General features: G+C 40.3%; 1 protein-coding gene across 8 annotated transcripts in view; it reads left to right on the plus strand.

Annotated features, from left to right (window-relative positions):
* MTUS2 (microtubule associated scaffold protein 2) overlaps positions 1 to 19,107 on the plus strand; it is a 271,182-nt gene that overhangs the window by 132,180 nt on the left and 119,895 nt on the right. Inside the window, exon 1 of one of the 8 annotated variants that reach the window (XM_033087053.1) lies at positions 11,967 to 12,158. The exons of the other annotated variants lie outside the window; for them this stretch is intronic. Coding sequence (XP_032942944.1) covers positions 12,041 to 12,158 — 118 coding nt within the window. The 5' untranslated portion in view covers positions 11,967 to 12,040. Of the gene's footprint in view, positions 1 to 11,966; positions 12,159 to 19,107 lie in introns of those variants that run through there. 8 annotated transcript variants of the gene reach the window in all.

Below are 19,107 nucleotides of genomic sequence, written 5' to 3' on the forward strand. Positions count from 1 at the left end.
AAACCTCAGCATGGGACTGTGCATCAGTGGGGTTTGTCTCAGAACGGGGCGCGTCTCTCACTGTGCGCTGATTCACCAGGCAGTCATAAGGGTACTCTGTTATTTGTGTGCACACTACCTGGCTTGGGCCATTAGGCATTGTGCAGTGTGTGTTTCTATGTAAAAAGGTAAGAACTGCTAGCCAGAATGCAATGGAGATGGATGCATACACTGGCCAGCTGCTGGACTGATGCCAGCAGCACTAATGCTGCACAGTGGATCTTGGTGAGACAAAACAAGGCCAGATCAGTTCATTTTTGGAGCCTTTCTCCAGATAAAAATGACACCAGTCTTTTCTGTTTGTTTTCTTATTTAAAGTAAGCCTCTCAAAGAAGATGAATTCCATTATAGTCCTTAATTAAACTACCACAAACAAAGAAAATAGCTTCTAATTTTCAGAGAAGAGTCAGGAGACGCCCTTCTACCTCACCACTAAAAGCAGAGAATGAAGTTAAATGAAGGTAAATGAGTTCTCTCCTACCACTGCCATGAATCTCAGAAATACTGTGCATGTCTGGTGCCCTGATAGTGAAATACTGAAGTTTAGTCAGTGGCTAACTTCCTGTCTATCACACATTGCAATTACACTGTGCTCCTACCAGCCATTCCTGGAAAGGTATGCACAACCTCCAGAGAAACTAAGCAAAACTGAGTGAGGAATGCTGAATTTGGAATAAAATGGCATGTCTCTATCAAAAGATCTTATGGCCAAACCTCAGAAACCTTTGTATCATCTTCCCCTGCTGCTAAACTGCATGGAATAGTGTGGCCTGGAGTTCAGTCTGTACCCTCAAATGTGATTTTTTTGGGTTTAAATGAGAGAATTAAAAATGCATCACTTTTAAACAGAATTTTTCTTCTAAAAGAAAAAGAATATATGATTTATTTGACGCTTGTTATAAACTCTTCTGCTCAGTTCTTACTGCACATGAGACAATCTACAAATTAATACCACTTTTGTAATCTGAGGAAAGGGGATTTCCCAATGAATGTTATTGCAATACTTTTATTTAAACCGAAGGCCTATTTTTAGATGCTTGGATGTGTCCTGGGATAAAACATTCTTTCTCTGACATGTTCTAATGTTGACTAAATGCATTATGTACTGCATCTAGGTATCTAAGGAATTTTAATTGTCTCAGAGGTATACAATAGTGTTTTAGAATTAGGATATTTATCACTTGTCACAGCTTGTAAATTTAGATACAGAACAGGCCTGTACATTGTCAAACTGTGTGGGAAAGAAGAACAAGAGGTAGCGTCATGGTCTCTGTATGCCTTCCAAAGAATAGTTTAGTACATTCTAAAAACATCTAAGATGTAGTTCAAAAAGGTGTCATTTAAAAAAGCTTAAACCTAAGGAAAGATGCAAGAAAACGTAAAAGAAAAAAGCTGATGCTAAGAAACTGTCTCTTGTGCGCACAAGTCAGTCCCACTTCTTTGGCAAAGCGATAGCTGCTCTAAGAAATGTACTGAATTATGGATGGCTTACCAACAGCTCTGCTCGGCAGCTCAGCTGTGATGGCTTCAGGGAATGTGTGCACTCCTGAACTGTCATCTCTCTACCCATTGTGTGAATCAAAAGTACCTGCAGATAAAAAATTCAGATTAATTGAGAAAAGCCTCCAAGCAGCTCAGTAAGTGATAGAAGCTTGGTATCAGTCACAGCTGGAAGATAAAACTGTGGAGTGTCATGGCAAACAATTTGCAGCTCTGATTCGTTTGGTATTCCCCACTTTGAAGCATGTCAGCTATCATGTTTAAAAAACAGCCCAACTAGTAAAACTAGTCTAAAACATCAAAGATTAGTGTATTTTAAATCAGACTGACTTTTTCGTGGAGCCCACAGTTTCGTAACTGTAATTTTTGATTTTGTTTTTCTTTTTAATTGGGTGGATGGTGAACATTCCCCTAAGTGTTTTCTCAGCAGCTGTCATAAGGTGGTTTCTGCCCTTTGCCAGGGGGTGGGAAGCATCTTGGCAGGGTTGAAGCAAAGCAGCATGGTCCTTTTATGACTTCTCCCCTGCCATATAGTCAGATATTTGGAGTGATTATCCTGCTAAAATTCAGTATAATGCTTATTTATAGTTATTTAAGTGTGGTCATTCTGTTAATGCTTGATTCCAACATGCCTGTGCACTATCTGTTTTGCTGTTTTCTCTCATGGCTTTAGACAAGGAACTCCCTCCCTTGTGGGTGCTGCCCATCACTTGCATGGCACCCAGTGATAATTTGGCAGGCTTCTGCTAAATAAAAATTGTGGTAACATTTGCCTCTACTACAGCAGACACAAAGCTTCACCCTGCTTTTTTGCCGTTTGTAATTAACTAATGAAATGTATATGTAATTAGTTTTGATAATGCTTCCAGGAAAGTACTGCATGCTTGTTTGAAAGTTTACCTCACTGTCTAGGTATTTTAGAGGGAAGTTTTTGGGGAAGGAAGCTCTGCTGGAGTTTTTAGCTGTTTTTCACTGGGTGGATTGTAAAGAAGTCAGGGTTTTCCCCAGACTCAGATTTCTGAATTTTTTGCAACTTCCATCACCGATGGAAGGTCCTCCACTGCTTGACATCATGCCCTGTCACTTGGAGCCAGGCTAGGTGTGCTGGCATCTCACACTGGCAGCTGGGGCTGAATCAATTGTGGTGGATAACGTGCTCAGTCACATTGTGAGCATGCACAAATTCTGCCTGTGGCTAACAAGATGCTGCTGGCTCTGCCTATGAGCGTGGGGGCTCGGAGCTGGCTGCTGGTACCTCCGGTCATTTCACCTCGTGCAGCTGCAGCGCTCGCAGTCTGGGGTCCTGCTGCACCAGGACAGCAACTGAGAGCCAAATGCTCTCAACTTTCTGGGTCCCTGTCCTTGGCTTGGCATTGGACCTGATAATATGAATACAATTTTACCTTGAGAGTGGGACACGAGATGTAGGAGCAGTAAAATAAACTAGGTCGGTGCAGCACTTGGCGTGTTTTATGTCCCCCAATATGTAGTGCATATTCCTGCATATCGAGTGGTATGTTATTTGCAGCATTTTGGTTACACTTAGAATAAATTCATTTAAATTTAACTTCTCTTCAGCATTAGCTTGCAGACCTGGAGATAAATAAGCCACAGTTGACATTGGTCTTCTGTTGTGTTCTATTCTCCTTAGCAAATTCTTAACTATTCAGTTCTGGCAACATTTTAGCAAAGATACATGAACAAATCACCTTATATAAATTGCTGTTCATATTGTAGGCTAGAGGGCTTTAGGTTCTACACTTTCCTTCTTCTTTTGCAGTATTGTCCTGGAGATGAAGCAGTTTTTCTGGTAGTGATTCAAAGGAAATGGATACATGATATATGAATTTTCAGAGCAATCTGCAAGTGCTGAGAGATGGGAAGGGACAGCTTAGTTGGGATTGGCCCTGGCACCCACCCTGCAAGAGAAGTCCTGAGCTGTCCAAGAGCCACGGGGATTTTCAGCACAGGGCTTCAAGACAAACTCTCCAAGAACTCAGAGTGATGCATGGGAATTAAACAGTGCCAGTACAGGGAGTAATTAAGGGCTTAAGGATCACTTGCACTCATACTAACTTGAGTAATTGTTTTCATTGGCTTCAAGCTCTAGTCAGTGCCGTATACCTTGGAAGGAGAGGTCTCCAACAGTCTGCTGCAGCACCAGCTGGGAATTCATATCATCCAGGGAGCTTGGGAACAAGGTGTTTCCACTGTGACTGCAAGTGGGAATGCCAACAATAACAGATAAAAAGCAATCTACGTTTCAAATATCTCACTTTTGTTTAAAAAAGCCCCCACAATGGATTATTAGACACTTGAAGGTTGATCTGTTTACAGCTGCATAAAGAGCTCCAGTTAGCTGAAATATGGAGACCCTCTCCATACATTAGACTAGCTCCACCAGTTCTGTAGAAGTTGCCTGCATTTTTCTGCTGGCTGAAGGGATGCAGTGTGGTGACAGATTTTAGCATTTCTGTGTTGCATCATATAGCTAGGCACAGAAACCTTTATTTTTCAGAGGACAAACCCATTTCTGTCCAATTTTTTGGCTCTTAAGTGCAATTTAATATATTGATATTTCTAAAGAAATATCTGTCGAAAGTTGTTGGTAAATGATAATTTGTTTTCTTCCAGAAAACTCTTGGGAGGCAGGCAAGTGTTGTTATCACTGCTTGGTGAAAAGGAGGAGCTCTCACATGAGCCATCTTGGAGCATATTGGAAGGTTTATGTGGGATATTTGAAGCCCAGGTGCTTCAGGTCTCTGAGCCCAGGATACTTGGTCAGATATCCAGAGATGGGTTTCCTGGGACCACAGCAGGAAAAATGACCACCAGCTGTGGGCACAGTGCACGGGATGAGGAGTTCAGCAAAAACATGTTTGAAGTGTTCTGGCACAAATGTCACACTTAGCCACTTATTCCCAGCTCCAGCAGAACAAAGCTCTACTTCCTTGGGGAAAGTTTTAGGAACATTTATGCTTTTATATGATGTAATGATGTCCCCTCCAGACTTCCGGAGTTGAGGGAGAACTTCTATGGGTGTGTTTCAGCAGTGAAGTAGATACAGTCCTCCATCTCTGTAAAACTGGCTTTGGCATTTATCATATCAAAGTATTCAAATTTATGAAACAGTTTCTTGGAACTCAGTTAGTCCCATGGGTGACTGTTTTACAGCATTAGCAGCTGAGCTGCCTCCCTGTTAAAACTGCACAGGGAAAAGAGAGAGCTACATCATGTGAACTGCAGGAAAATTAGAACAAACTAATCAAAAAATAGCAGAGATGAAAGTTAGACATTAAAGGTGCTTCCATACAGATCACAAGACATGAGCCTAGAAGGGTGGTCCTAATGTATACTCTAGTAGTACACTATACTACTATACTCTAGTGCACAAATAAAAGTATATCCAGAATGCAGCCAGAAAAGACCTTATTTGATACTATACTTTTTCCATTAAAAAATGGTAATGAGGTATTTCACAAACCTTTCTCAGATCGGAGATGTAGGGTCACTGAAAACAGGGCAGCATGGTGAGAAGTCCTTGTTCTTGATGGATGGTTAGTAATACTGAGCATGATTTGGGGCAGATTTCTCGACTGCTCTTTATCACAGGTGTAAAGAATGGTCCTTGACTATGAAGCTTGTGTCTTCTATATGTTTTGAAAATAATTCATGATGTCTAACCTATATTTCTCTTGCAAGAGTTTATACCGCCTTGTCTTGTTCTATCTGAAAAGGATGCAGACAATTGCTTCTGCCCAATACACATGCAGAGAATTGTTTCTGCCTAATACATATTTGAAGACTCCTGTCATGTCTCATATCATTTCCCTTCTGCAGAAATGAATCAATCCATGTGCTTCAGCTTTTTCCTACGCCACGCTCTCTAAGACCTCTGATAATTTTCTGTTGCTTACCTTTGGACTTCTACTTTGCTTGAGTGTGATTCCCTGACCTAGACTAGTTATAGAAAGCTAATATAAATCCCACTTTGTAAAACTTTCCATAATGGAAGTCAATCTCCTATCAAGGTCAAGTAAATTAAATCTTTCAGAGTTGATATGAACTTGCCTAAGGATACCAGTCAGAAAAGAGGCAGAACCAGGAAGATGACCCAAGGCCCCAACTCCCTAGGGAGTCCTTGTGAAGACTGGCAAACACACTACCTACAAACCTTTCCTTGGAGAAATGTATCACATGGAATCACTAAAAGATCTGGACTGGCCCCCAGACTGGTCATTTTTCTTGGAAAATGTGAGATGTAGCAGTGCCTCTTGTATTTATGTGCTGACTGCTCTTGGTAGATGGCATTCACCCAGCTAAACTCCTACAGCTCCAGTCTCTTGCAGATTGAAGGCATGACAGTTTAAAATGTATTTAATCTCTTCCCTCACACCTTCAAAACCTGCTGTAAATGGAGATGGGCATCCAAGTTTAAGTTCCCTTCAGGTAAATTTGTGCCTTTTAGTGATGGATTAGAGAAGAAAAGCTGAGCATTTTTTAAAAGAGCTGGTATATGCTGCATGCTCCAACCAGGGCTCACTTCACCAACTCAATAAAGTAAAACTACAAGTATCTCTAAAATGAGGTTGTAGGAGAAGTCGCCCAGCATAAGCTGCAATTGCAGGAAATTATTTCTCCTTAATTATTGTGCAGTAGTGAGTACCTTAAGATGTTCTGCCTTCTCCTTAGCTATATGATGTCTGCTGAACTACAGCACATCTCAGCCACATTGAATAAAACCATGCTTATCTATCTGTTTTAAAAATGCTAAAATATTCTAATCATTATTCAGCTGATCTATACATCTTACTTTTGCTATGGCTTGGGCATATTTACTTTTATATAATTTGTTTGGGTTTGGGTTTTTTTTTTGTTTTTTTCTTGTTTTGTTTTGGGGGTTTTTTTATTTGTTTGTTTGTTTGGTGTTTGCTTTGTTTTTTCTTTAATAAGATACATTTATTCATTTTCTTCTCTGCTCTGTTGGAGTAGTTTATCTGTAATTTAAGGTGCAGTAACTTCGTGACTAGTGGAAATCAATGAATTAATTTGATACCAGCAATTGCTTAACCTAGCCAATGCCAGAGGGACCCCAGTGCAAGAAAGGGTGTACTAATACTTTATGAACATGCAGCACTTGCACCAGCACACTGCTGATTAAAAAAACACAGGAGACTTTTCTTCAAAGGATTCTCAATAAAGCCTTTGGTCTTGTTTCCACACATGGATTTCTTTTATTTTTTTTTTTCATTGTCCTAAATACATTTGTTAGACTACCTCATTTTGAACTGTAGCTGAAGCTACATTAAAGATTTTGCATGCATTTAATACATCACTGAAAACAACCGAGAGTTATATATATTTTTTACCTGATAAATATCTCAGCATTTAAAATCCTTCTGAATCCTTGAACAGTGCTATTTAATCTCTTAAATATGTACTTATAATTACTTAAGAATTCATATACTGGAGATCTAGTGACCCAGTTGTGCTCTGCACTGCCATGTGTGGGAGTTGATTTAGGTGTTGTTAATCCAAATAATTTTTGAACCCTATGAACATACTCAGGACTTTGCAAGTGCTAATGAGCATTGCTTGCAAGCTGAGCAAATGGTGCTGTCCAGGCAGAAGCTCTGTGACAGATGCACAGCCCTGTGTTGCACACAGTGGTGGTGTGCTCTGCCCTTAAAAGATCTTTTAAATGTAGTTTTGTTACTAGGAAATGTGCGTTCTGAAACTTGCGGTGGTATCAGATACCATGGCAAGAAAACTGAGTGGACATCACCTGAAAGATTTGAACACAAATAATAGGTTTTTTTCAAACGTAAATCTTCCTCATAGTATGGAAGAAAAGTAAATTCTTTTCCTTCCTTTGAGATACAGTGATGGTCTTAATGTGACTTGAACTGCATTTCAGAGTAGCTGCAGTCTCTGAATGCTTTACTAGTATCACTAGCTACAACCTCTTCCAACAACTCCTTGCCTATGAACTATTTATGTTCCAGAGAGGGATGAAACAAATATTATGTATTAAATAATATAATGTCTAGCATATATCTGTCCTGAAGCAATAGAGGTGTGTTTATCGGTATGAATGCACCAGTATAAGTCATCATATACCCCACTGTATGAAGCTATATATATTTATTAGCAGCTTTTGATATTTTAATGTCTAGCCTCATAACTAGCTGGGCTTAGAGAGATACTGTCAATTTTCTTCGCTATGTTTCAAACATTTAGTAGTTAAAATGAAAGAATGCAATAAGAAATTGAACTTACTGTTTGGTTTTGCTTACAGTAATCCAGCCATGTGGATTGATTAGTTGCCATCTAAGCAGTTTAATTTCAGACATCCTATCGAGGCTTTTCTGAGACATGCCTTGCACAGCAGCAGCCCTGTTCAGGTCTCTGTCGATCCTCAAGTCCTTTGCTGTTTCCTTAAAAAGCTCTTCTGTTTTCTACACCAGTACCCCATTTACCTGCCCCATGCACACTTTGAGACCCAACATGTCACTCACCCCATCTCTGAGCATTCTTAGCACTGATGTTTTCATGCCAAACAAGTATCCCAAGATCCTGCTAGGACAGATGAAAGGAGCAGCCTTGTCAGTAGTGTGATGCTGTTTGCACAGGCAGCTGAATGAGCACTGGATTTTCGAGGTGATAGGCATTTTGGGCTCATCTTATCAACCCATTGCATCAGCAGATGGAAGGTGGGCCTTTCTGGGAGCTGTGTAACAGGTGACAGCTGCTAATTATCATATGCTGAAGACTTTGCATGGTGAACAACAAATATTTCTAGAGAAGCAAAATTGGTTTTTTTCCAGGTCCCCAGAGCAACTGATTGTGCTGGACAGGATCATGGCACTGCAGGTAAAGCCCACCATGATCTGTGCTTGCCTGTTGTGACCTGCTGCTGGGTGCACCTATAATAAGGGTACGCTTGCCTTGAATATTGCCCTCAGATACCTCCTCCTCTGAAGACACATCACATCCTCCTCCTATCCCACTGCAACAATGTCATTTGAGTTTCCTCCTTGACCACAGGTCAGAGCAGTAGCCCTTGCTGTCATGTAGCTCTTGCACCATCTGGAGCTGAAAGCCTCCTCAGAGAGCACTGACTCACCTTGCATAGTGCAAGAACCATGACTGTCATTCCAACTTGAAAGTGCTTCTTGTGTCAAGGACAAATAAACATGCTTTATTTCCCCATAAGTAGGCTTTGGCAATGAAAGAGCCCTTTAAGCTAGTTTGCAAATAACTGCACTATAGGATAGAGGATTCTTATGGAGAAAAAGGGGAGTTTAACTGTGAACATATTTACATACAGATAAACTATCAGTTTTTCCTAGGGTGTAATTCAGAAACCAGAGGTAGAGCAGGGTACTCTGTATTAATTGGACCGGCTCAGTTTGCTCATGAGCTTTTCTTCACTCAGAGAAAGTCAGCTCCTTCAAACACTCTCTGAAGTCAGTCACATTGTGGTCAGAATAAATGGAGGTGCAGCCTCTTCCCTTGTAAGATCCTTGGGGATCTTGACACAGTACAAGGGGCTTTAAAACACTCCATGTCACATCTTGCCTTCCAAAGCAGCTGAAATATAAACAGAGCTTCTGTCCCACAAAACTCTGCCCTTAAAAGTACCATAAACAAAAATCGGGACTGTGAACCTGTAGTGCCTTGGAGATCTGCCTGTGAGTGCAGAGATGCTGCTTATGCACAGGGCAAAACACTGCCATGTCAGAGGCATTAAAATGATGTATTTATCCTCTGAAATGAACTTGAAAGGTTCAGCTCCCCAGCCACCTGCTCAAGTCAGGCTAAGTATTGTCTAAGAAAACCTGGTTGGGAATGGACTTGTTTGGATAGGGTGGCCTTGACTGAGGCACAATTTATTATCCTTTGAGAATAAACATATTTTCATTGTGGAAGATTTTGCAGAGTTTGGGGGGATTTTTTTGTCCAAAAAACCATTCCTATGACAAATGAGATAGATGAGCTGTATTGAACACATAATGAAGAATAGTACCTCAGTAAAATGCACAAGGAAGATGCTCTGAGGGGATTCAGTTGTGTGACTGTAGGTTTCTTGTGCTGACTTGGAAAGCCCAGGAGATCCCCTGCACCTTGCTTGACCATATGATGTCTCCAATGCCATGCAGATATCACAGGGGCATAAAGATGCCTAAAAATGGCATTTAGACACCTGTGATTGTATGGATGAATCCTATTTCAAAGAGAGAAATTCAGATATCCAGATCCTGGCACTTGCAGTGCTTCCTGTGTGCAAGCTACTTGTGGCTCTAACAACATGAGACGTGGCTCAGTATGGTCAGAGAAGCTTGCCACAGCTACATTCCTCCTCCTGAAGTCACTGCTGGCTTAGGCCTCCCAGTCTCCCTTACCTCCTAGGGCATGTTTTTGTTTTATCTTGTACAAAGAAAGCAAGTAGTATAGGTGACTAAACTTACTGTCTACTGAGTCAGCTTTGATTATACCTGAAATTCTGATACCATGGCTTATCTTTAAAGATGAGCTATGGACATTGGTTACTTTTAATCTGCCTGCTTTCCACTCTGTTACCTTTTTGTCATCATGGATGATGCACAGTTCTCTCCAAAATTTGTTATTCATCTTTAACTGTGTGTGCTTTTAGGCTGAATCTATTATTTCTTGTGCTACACACCAGATATAGAGCTTTTCTTGTTATGAAAATAGTCACTGTAATCATGAAGATAATTGGAAAGATTATCTCTGTGAATATCAAGAGTTCCTGTAACGTGGTATTTTCCATGTTAATATATTTAGAAGATGGATTGCAATACTGCCACCCCCAGCTCTGGTATTTTTTTTGTCCTCTCTTTTACCCCTATGCACAGATAATGTGCTGGGCTGTCATCTCCCTCCAGACAGCTGCTTGTAGTAGCAGCATCCTGAACTTCTGTACCTGCACATGATGTATCCCACTCAACCAACCCTTCATGAATCATTTGTCCTTTAAAGCATATGTTTTATTCCAGCAGAGCATATGGTCTGCCTTGATCTGCCTTACATACTATTTGAAGCAGCCAAGACCCATTCCTAGATGTTTTCTGCCTCATTAGAGTCATTACTGTCTTGACCTTTCGTCAGAATGGAGTCCAAAAATTTATGTTTTTTCCTTCTAAGTATGCTGAATCCTTGACAATTATTTTTGAATCAGAGGTGTCCTAGCTTCTCTTAAATTTTCAGCCATATGTTGAGTAAGGGTGAATCTTATCAGATTTCAGGAGAGTTTTCATGCATTTATGGACCCAAATTGTGCCACTGGAGGTTTTGGGTCTTCTGACATAGTGTGAATAAAATTCTGAGAGCATGTTTTCAGTGGCTAGCCTGAAGAGCAGCTGAAGATCTTCTTGTAGTCCTCCCTGCAGCAATGAAGGGTTCATACATGTCTTGTTTTGTTGCCTCCTCTCCCATAAGACAGGCAGCCCAGGTCTTCTTCACAAGTCCTGGGCATGGATCTGGTGGGGAAACATTCACAGGGATGTGACTTCTAGGTGATTTCAACAACGTGCTCTAGTGGGCTAGAGAGTAATGCTTGACTTTATGCTCATGTTTGAGCCAGAGGGATAGATGCTTGCTGTGGAGATGTTTTTTTGCTTGTCTCCCAATCTCTGTGCACAGGCTGCAAGCACAATGTGAGAGCCATGCCGAGGTAGCACTGGATGGCTTTGGAAGACTTTGAAGCTACATCCTCAAAGTCTTTGTCTCTATCAGCACCATCAGCCCCTGCCCCACCTTCTCCTGTCTGACTCAGTTAAAAATGCCTCAATTTGGTCCTTCACTTCTGTTGTGATGCTTTTTTATTAAGAACACCCCAAGTGCAATGCCATTTTGATGGCTCATGCAGCCATAGAAATATTTTTGAAAGTCCAAAATGATTGATCTCATTTAGCATGTGCCACATACATCTGGCCGTACCAATGCTACCTGGTACTTTTTGATGAGGGCCCACCCCTGCTGCTGCAAGGACCGTGCTGCTGTGATTTGGGGGCACCAGGAGGCCAAACTATTTGTTTCAGCTACATAGATTACACAGTGGAAAATCTGCACTGAGAACCACCTACTTCTCATTTGTTCTGTCTACCTGCCATAGTAACAGTGTGCACGAGCAGTGGCTCACCTGCTTGGGTATGCCCTGAAATCACTGTTGACTTAGTCTGTCCCTGCTGTTCCTCTTATTAATTTATAGTTTATTCAGAAAACACAGACATTTGACTGAGGTGCCTTTGGGTCTTTTAGCTGGCTTCTGTCCAAGTTTGCTTGTCAAGGAGCCCTCCTTTTCCTCTCGTGCAATATGTTTGTGTTGGTTGCTAAGCAGATTACCTCCCTGCTGCATATTTAACAGGAGTGAGAATGGTAACGCAGAGTTTGGAGGGGCTGGAGAGCAGCATGGGTTTCTTTGCATTAGGAAACAGTAAATAAGGGACTAAAATAATGATAGCTGCTGCTTCCCAGGATGGATTTTTTTATGCATGAAGTCCTTGAGATTCTGATACTTACTGTATTCCATGTGGTGTCTTTATTAATGGCCAAAAATGTTTGCACAGGCAGCAAGAAAGTTCATCTGAGGAAAAGTAAGTAATGTAAAATTTGTTATGAAATAGATGTGTCTTAAAGGTTTACTATTTCCCTCCAACATCTTTTAGGCAAAATCCTCTTGGCACCTGTGCCGTTGTATTTCCCCTCTTTGTGTAACCCTTCCTGTAGGAATGCCTTCAAGTATAGCTTCCTCTGCTGAGGAGTTAGCATGTTCTCTAAGCAAAGACATTACTGATCTTCTCATTTCCCATTCATACTATTTCTGTGTAAAAGTGGGATTATACTGATTGCAGCTTCCTAGTCCACAGGGCTCCTCTAAGATGCATGTCATGGAGCAAGAGGAGATCAGGCAAACAGTATCCTCAGGCTATTCTTGCTGTTGAAATTGGTTTGAGGAAGAATGTTACCTTAAGACCCCATCATTTTGAGTACTTTGGGTTTGGGGGATTTCTGCCTTTTGAATGTGCCTAAGTTCTGGTCAATGCAAACAGTTAGTAATTGATAATATATCTTTTCTTGTATTCCTTATATTCTTGCATTTCTTATTTTGTTTCTGGATCTTTTATTTGATGCTACAAGGCAGAACCTTCAGCACACTGGGAGCTCCAGCCTAGTACTCATATAGCCATGTAAATCACTGAACAAGTTTGGAGTAAACACACATTTTCAAGTTGCACTTGTGAAAATGAGAAACTTCTCACTGAACACACTGGACTCCAGCAAGGCCCTTTGTATATAGGGACTGATAACAGCTTGGTTTTCCTTGGAGGATAATCTGCTGGGAAGGGTAACAGACATCCTGAATCTATATTGCTACCTCTCATAATGCTCTCTGAATCTCACTCCAGCTAAAGGGCACTTGTGGGGCAGGCAAAGTCACAGCAGTTTCCTCCTTGCTTTCTTTAGGATGATGATATATTGGGATTTTTGGGATGTTCAGTGGGCAGCTTTCTTCCACTTCTCCATAGAGTAAGTGATGGCCTTACCAGATGCCCTGCTCTTCAGACAGAGCTCAGAGATGCTGTCACTCACTGAAGCTGCTGTCTTCTGCAGAGCATGGCTCTTGCTGTTTGCCTGTGGCACAGTTAATGATGCACATCCAAAGGCCACTTCCAATTTCCTCAAGGGGGGATTTCTCTGTCATACATGAACTGCGGTGCATCCAGCTGAATAAGGAGCATGTGCCCTGTACAGCTGAAATCAATTTGTACCAGGGAATAAATTGTCAGGTTTGGAGAGGGAAAGCAGTATGAGCTCCAGTAAGTTTTCCAGTATCTACTACCTACACCTGCAGAACTGTCTGTGGGACTGTCTGCTCCATGGCAATCATGCATTCCCTGACTTACTGCTGCCCATGTCTGGCCCCAGCCATGGCGACACTGTTGGCTGCTGCTGTTCAGGTAAATCAGTCATTCTTGGCACTACAAGCAACAATGGGGAGATACTGCTGCCAATTTCCCCAAATAAAGGGGCTCTTGCTTGCTGATGAGTCTGGCCAGTGTTTTGGTGGGTATTTTGGACCAGTCTTGAGGAACCTGCATTGCTCAGGTCTGGAAGGGGTCAGCTCTGACCAAGCAGTCTCATCTTGTCCATGTGTCTTATTTCCAAAACTGGTGGCACTACTGTTGGCCAGATCCAACCAAACTCATCAGAGACAGAAATTTCGTCCTAAACAGCTACAAATAAGAGGTAAGATCTTACTGATGCTCTTACTGAGGCAAAGCCTGCAAAACAAGCTCAACATCTGAAATAGCAGGAAATCCTCACAGGAGAATGGCGGTGGAAATGTCCCAATCTGCCTCTTCATTAAAACTTGCTCTGTCTCTCAGACACCAGAGGGTCCAGCCAGAAGACACAAGGCACCAGACTGCATTAGCTCCAATGCTGATAAGATTTTTTCCCTTTCACTTGCATTTGGAATCCCCTAATTGTCACCAGCTAATGCTCTATTCTTCAAAATCTTGTTCCTTTCACACGTTTTAGAAAGCTGGGGATAAAAAAGGGACATCTCTTAATCTTTTGACAGTCTCAGAAGTTTTACCCTTCCCTGCTCTCCTTCTTAAAGTGAACTATTGTTTCATGCATATCTGAAACACTGAACAAACTGACAGCAGACACTGAGAGCAGAGAAAAATAAACAATACACACACACAAACCCCTTTTTCTCACTGACCTTTTCTTATCACACTGAGAAGAAGGTAGACAATATTATCATCATTGCTAGCATATTTCCCCCAAATGTGCTGGCTAATCAGTAAATATAAAGTTGAAGTGAACAGTTTTACTTACTAAGCATTGCCTCGTGCCTACCTTCATTAAAATTTATCTACCATTGTGTTACCCAATCATCCACTTTGATTAGATCCTCCTGGAATTCCTCTCCATTCTCAGCCATTTTGTGTAACTTAAATAATTCTGTTTCCTCAGCAGATTCACCACCTTATATACTGCTTCCTTCTCAAGAATATAAAAAAGGTTGTTGAGTTGTAGAGATATTGAGAGCACCTACTACTTCATCTTGGCAAGAAAACTATTTACTCTTTCTTAGCACTTATTTTCTCTTTTTCAAAACTGTTGCATTTCCACATGCAATTGCGAACTTCCATTAATGTTTTCCCATGGGAGACTTTCCCAATAGACTTTAGTATAACAAAACAAATGTATGGCCTAGTAATTTTGTGCCCTCATAGAGCTTTGACAGCTTTATTGCAGATAATGTATTTTGACAGAAATTTTGCTTTTACTTCTCTGTGTATCTTTAACCATCTGAGTTATTTGATCTTTTATTTGATCTTTTTAATTTTTAGATGACTCTATTTTACAGTGTAGAGTGAGATAAGGTGTATTGCAAAACAAAGAACAGATTACTATTTATACCCTGCAATAGAAATATTAAAAAAGACAAAGTGTTGATGGCCCTCACCATTCTTTCTGTAAATGAATGGGGCGTATCCATGCATTGCTGCAAATCCAGTTAGCAGAAGTCCCAGATACTTGCATTTACAATGATGTCTTTGTATCTTTGCTCTTTTCAGAGTATTTCTGTTAGTTGTAGTTTGTTGCCTACCATGCAGTTAGCTTTTTTCTTTGTGTCATGATTAATGAGTATTAGAAGAGTGCAAGTTTAGCTAATGTGCTATGAAATTAAACTGGGCCAAAACTGTCTGAGAATATCCAGCAATGGCTAGATACGATTTTCCTTCCACATGCATTGTTATTTTGGATGGTGTACAAGTACTTTAGAATTAAAAAGTCAAATTATTTTCCTCCTTTTATAGTGATAGAGAATAGACATCATTTTAAGTGCCAGAGGTACAGAAACATGGATGGGCTGGTCGCCAGTTGCACAAAAGGCAGATTAACACAGATGGGTTTGTCCTGTGCTGCCTTTAAAAGCTGTCAGTGGGACCTGTTATGTGTTGGTTGCATCTGCATTGTCTCATGGAAGTTATCAAAGGCAGGTCTTGGAGGTGCAAAATGGAAGAGAAAATAATCTTAGCCTCCTAAAGGTGCAGCTGTCAGAGCAGTGGTGCACCAACTATTCCACAGCAGAAGGAAATCTTCAGGTCCAAACTTGAGAGAGTTCAGAGAGAGCCGCATTAGGATAAGTTTCTCTGTTTTCTTAGTTCTGTGCATTTTTGCTGTGTTGCAACCCAAGACAAGCTGTCAGGAATAAATGGTTAGTGAACTGAGTCCCCTGCTACGAGGGTGTTGTTTGTGAGTGATGTGTTCAACCAGAAGAAAGCATCCAGTCCCTGGCAATCTTTTAAAATTTCACAACTCAAAAAGATTAATTTTGAGAAAGCACAGCCTACCAGCCTCTCAGTCAAAAGCCATAGGAGAACCAATACTTTAGATGGTCCTAACTATTTTGTTAGGGTTTTTCTTGTTGGGGTTTTTTTGTGTTTATCTGTGCAAGTGAGTAATATAATATAATATAATTATTTTTTCATCCACATATTTGTCTCTGACGAAGCTGCCTCAATTTGTTTACTAGTCTGTTTTTGAGATTCAGCCACAAATGATCCCATGCTGGCTCAGAAATATGCCACTTCAGTGCTATTCATGCTCACAGTGGTTCAAATAGCTACCACTTAAATGCAATGGCAAATAGCAGTCATGCAAAAAATACTGCCTGAAATATTGCTGCCTTCTCTGCTTGTGGACTAAGCATGTTGCACCTGCAAAAGAAAGACAGCCCTAGAATGTACCTGTAATATCCTGTCTGTAATAGAAGATAAAGGGAGGGACTGGATTTATTCATCACTGTTTGTAACATTTGGATGTTATAGACCTCACATTTAAGAAAAAAAACTCTGAAATTGTTTTGAGTTGGTCTTGCTCTCCCAGCCTTCTCTGTAGTATTTTGTGGGGTAGATTGCAACAAGATTTGGCATTGCCCTGATGTCTTAAAGATTAAAAATAATTTTTCACTTCTGACTGGAGCAAGTTCAAATTGACTAACTGACTGTGCTAAATTATGGCATCATTTGGAATGGTTTATCAGTGCTATTTTACTGCTTAAAATAAACCTGCAGCATTTCTACATGTTCCCACACCAGGAACTGAATATGTCTTAGAAATCACAATAAGCGAACAAACCAATTTAAACACTTACCAAGCCATGCTTGTAATGCCAGTAAGATCAAACTGTTGAAAAATGAACAGGAGAAAAATGTAGGGACCTCCATGGTATTCACAGTGCTTAAAAAATATGGGTTTTGAAAGTATTGCTTTATGTTAGGATTTCTGACCCCAAGATTGAGGCACATCTTTGTTTTGAATTGCTCAACTGTTATCTAGAGGAACTCTAGTGTTGCTTCCTACTCAGCAGCTCCCAGCAGAGCATCTCACAGCTTCCAAGCAACTACTATGAAAAAAAAGCTTCCCAATAACTCCTCCAGCATGCTGAAAAATAGAAACAATAGAAGCATAAAGTTGTCCCATGGGTTCTACAGTGTGTGCTGAGGAACAACAGTGTCTTGGTCTGTTTGTATAATTAAGGTCTGAAAGCTGATGTATTCTTCAGGTCTATTGTGCTTCTGCCCTCCTGGTGCTTCATCATTGTCTTTGGCACATGTAACCATTAGTACCTAATCCTTGGTCCCTCTGAGGCATCTTGTGATTTATTTGGTTTCATTTTTGGGTTGTCCTTCTTCCTGACATGTTCATTCTTGTCAGTCCTCAACATTACTGTATTGATCTTTTAGTCATTATGAGTCTAATCTGTAGGGGTTTGCTTGGAAACTACACTCAGAAAAACTTCATTTAAAATGGAGTGGTATTTGTTTATCATTACAAGTAAAGAAATTGCAGAGAAAAGGGTTAGGCCCATCAACCTTAACAGAAAAATCCAGCATAACATGATTTCCTACCAATTGTGCCCCAAAAATACGATCCTGTCTTTTGGAAGTCAGGCAATGAGAAGATGGGACCAGGCACATTTCCATCCTCCAGGCACAGAGCTCTCCCTGCAGTTTCATCTCTCAGCATGTCACACTAACCAGACAAGCAGAGGCCTCTGTGGTACATATCTGTATATAAAAGAGAGGAGCAAACAGATATCCCAGAGGTCTTTATGCTTGGAAACTGTAAATCTTAGAAACCTTATTTTACATGTCAGCAAGATCATGTTCTATCTTTAATAATATGAAGGCAAGGATTACTTCAATTTCCTTAATGTCTTGTGAGACAAACATCTCATTACCTTCCTGTCTTTAAATCATTTTTTTTAATCTACTGATGAATATAAGGAAATTCTGCAAGGTATTTTCCACTAATTTTTCTCTTGCTATCTAGATATCTCTTCTGCCCATCCATGCCTTCTTTGTGCATTCATTTGGAGGAGTTGTTCTACTGTTACGGTTTTAATTATTCCTGGTATTGTAAAACACTATCTGCTTATTCTGTATCTTGTATGCTCTCAGTTATAAATCAGTTTTATTATTATGAGAGTCATCTGGTACCCTTTATGTTCATCTATAAACATTGATATGAAAGTATAAACAAATTCTCTTCAAAAGTGATGGTAGATAAACTCTCAATAAAGCAATGGCAAAAAGAATCCTTTTCTTCCTGACATTAGATGTTGAAAGAAAACTAGAAGAGGTTTAATTTCCTTGTAGTAGTCATAGTGAGAAACCATTGGAAATGATGTAACCTTAATGAGAACAATTTGTATGTCCTGGTTTATTTAGGTAAGTTGTATTACATCCACTATTGGAACTGAATGGAGTAAATTTTGTGTTATGGGAAGGACAAAGATGCTGTAGTTTGCACACATAATGGTCTAGCTAGGGTATTTAGACCTGAATACATCTGTCTTCATGAAGGTGGACCAGGTTGAGGTTGCAAAAGCTCTAATGTCTGGGCTATTGCTTTTGTAGACTAGAAGATTAAGAGTTCTCCAACCTGCCAAGCAATCAAAGATTGTTCTTTGCAAGATGCTAATAGCTCAAGATGAGCAAATAAGACACAGAGAAACAAAATTAAATCCAAGCTGGATCCTTTTCACCCAACTTCCTCCTACATATAGTTTGCACCCATTAAAGAACTCTGCATGTTGTATCTGAGGGGATTAATAATTAATGCATTGTTTTTGAAAGGCTGCCATGTCACTGCAATTATTTTAATTTATATTCTTTTCCTGAAGGGATTAATTTTAAAAAAATGTTATAGTTCTTTTGGACTTCCTGTAGCGCTTGTAGGAAACCACAGGGGTGCTATAACCATTAGCTTAATTTCAGAGCTGAAAAAGTTGAGCAGCTCATAGATATGCAGGAACGATGCCAGAAGTTTGCTTAAAAGTACTCAGACTAGATGTAGGTCAAAATATTAAGCAGAACTTCATAAAGTTCTGAAATATGATGCTTATCTGTCTTTCCAACCATACCTCATTACTTTGCAGTGTATGTAATTAGGAAAGTTCAGTCTGTGGGGATGAGGCCAGTCTGCACTTAAGGCAGGAACACAAATCATTGAGTC

This window comes from Catharus ustulatus, chromosome 2 (genome assembly GCF_009819885.2).
Source record: "Catharus ustulatus isolate bCatUst1 chromosome 2, bCatUst1.pri.v2, whole genome shotgun sequence".
In the NCBI taxonomy this organism is placed as follows: domain Eukaryota; kingdom Metazoa; phylum Chordata; class Aves; order Passeriformes; family Turdidae; genus Catharus; species Catharus ustulatus.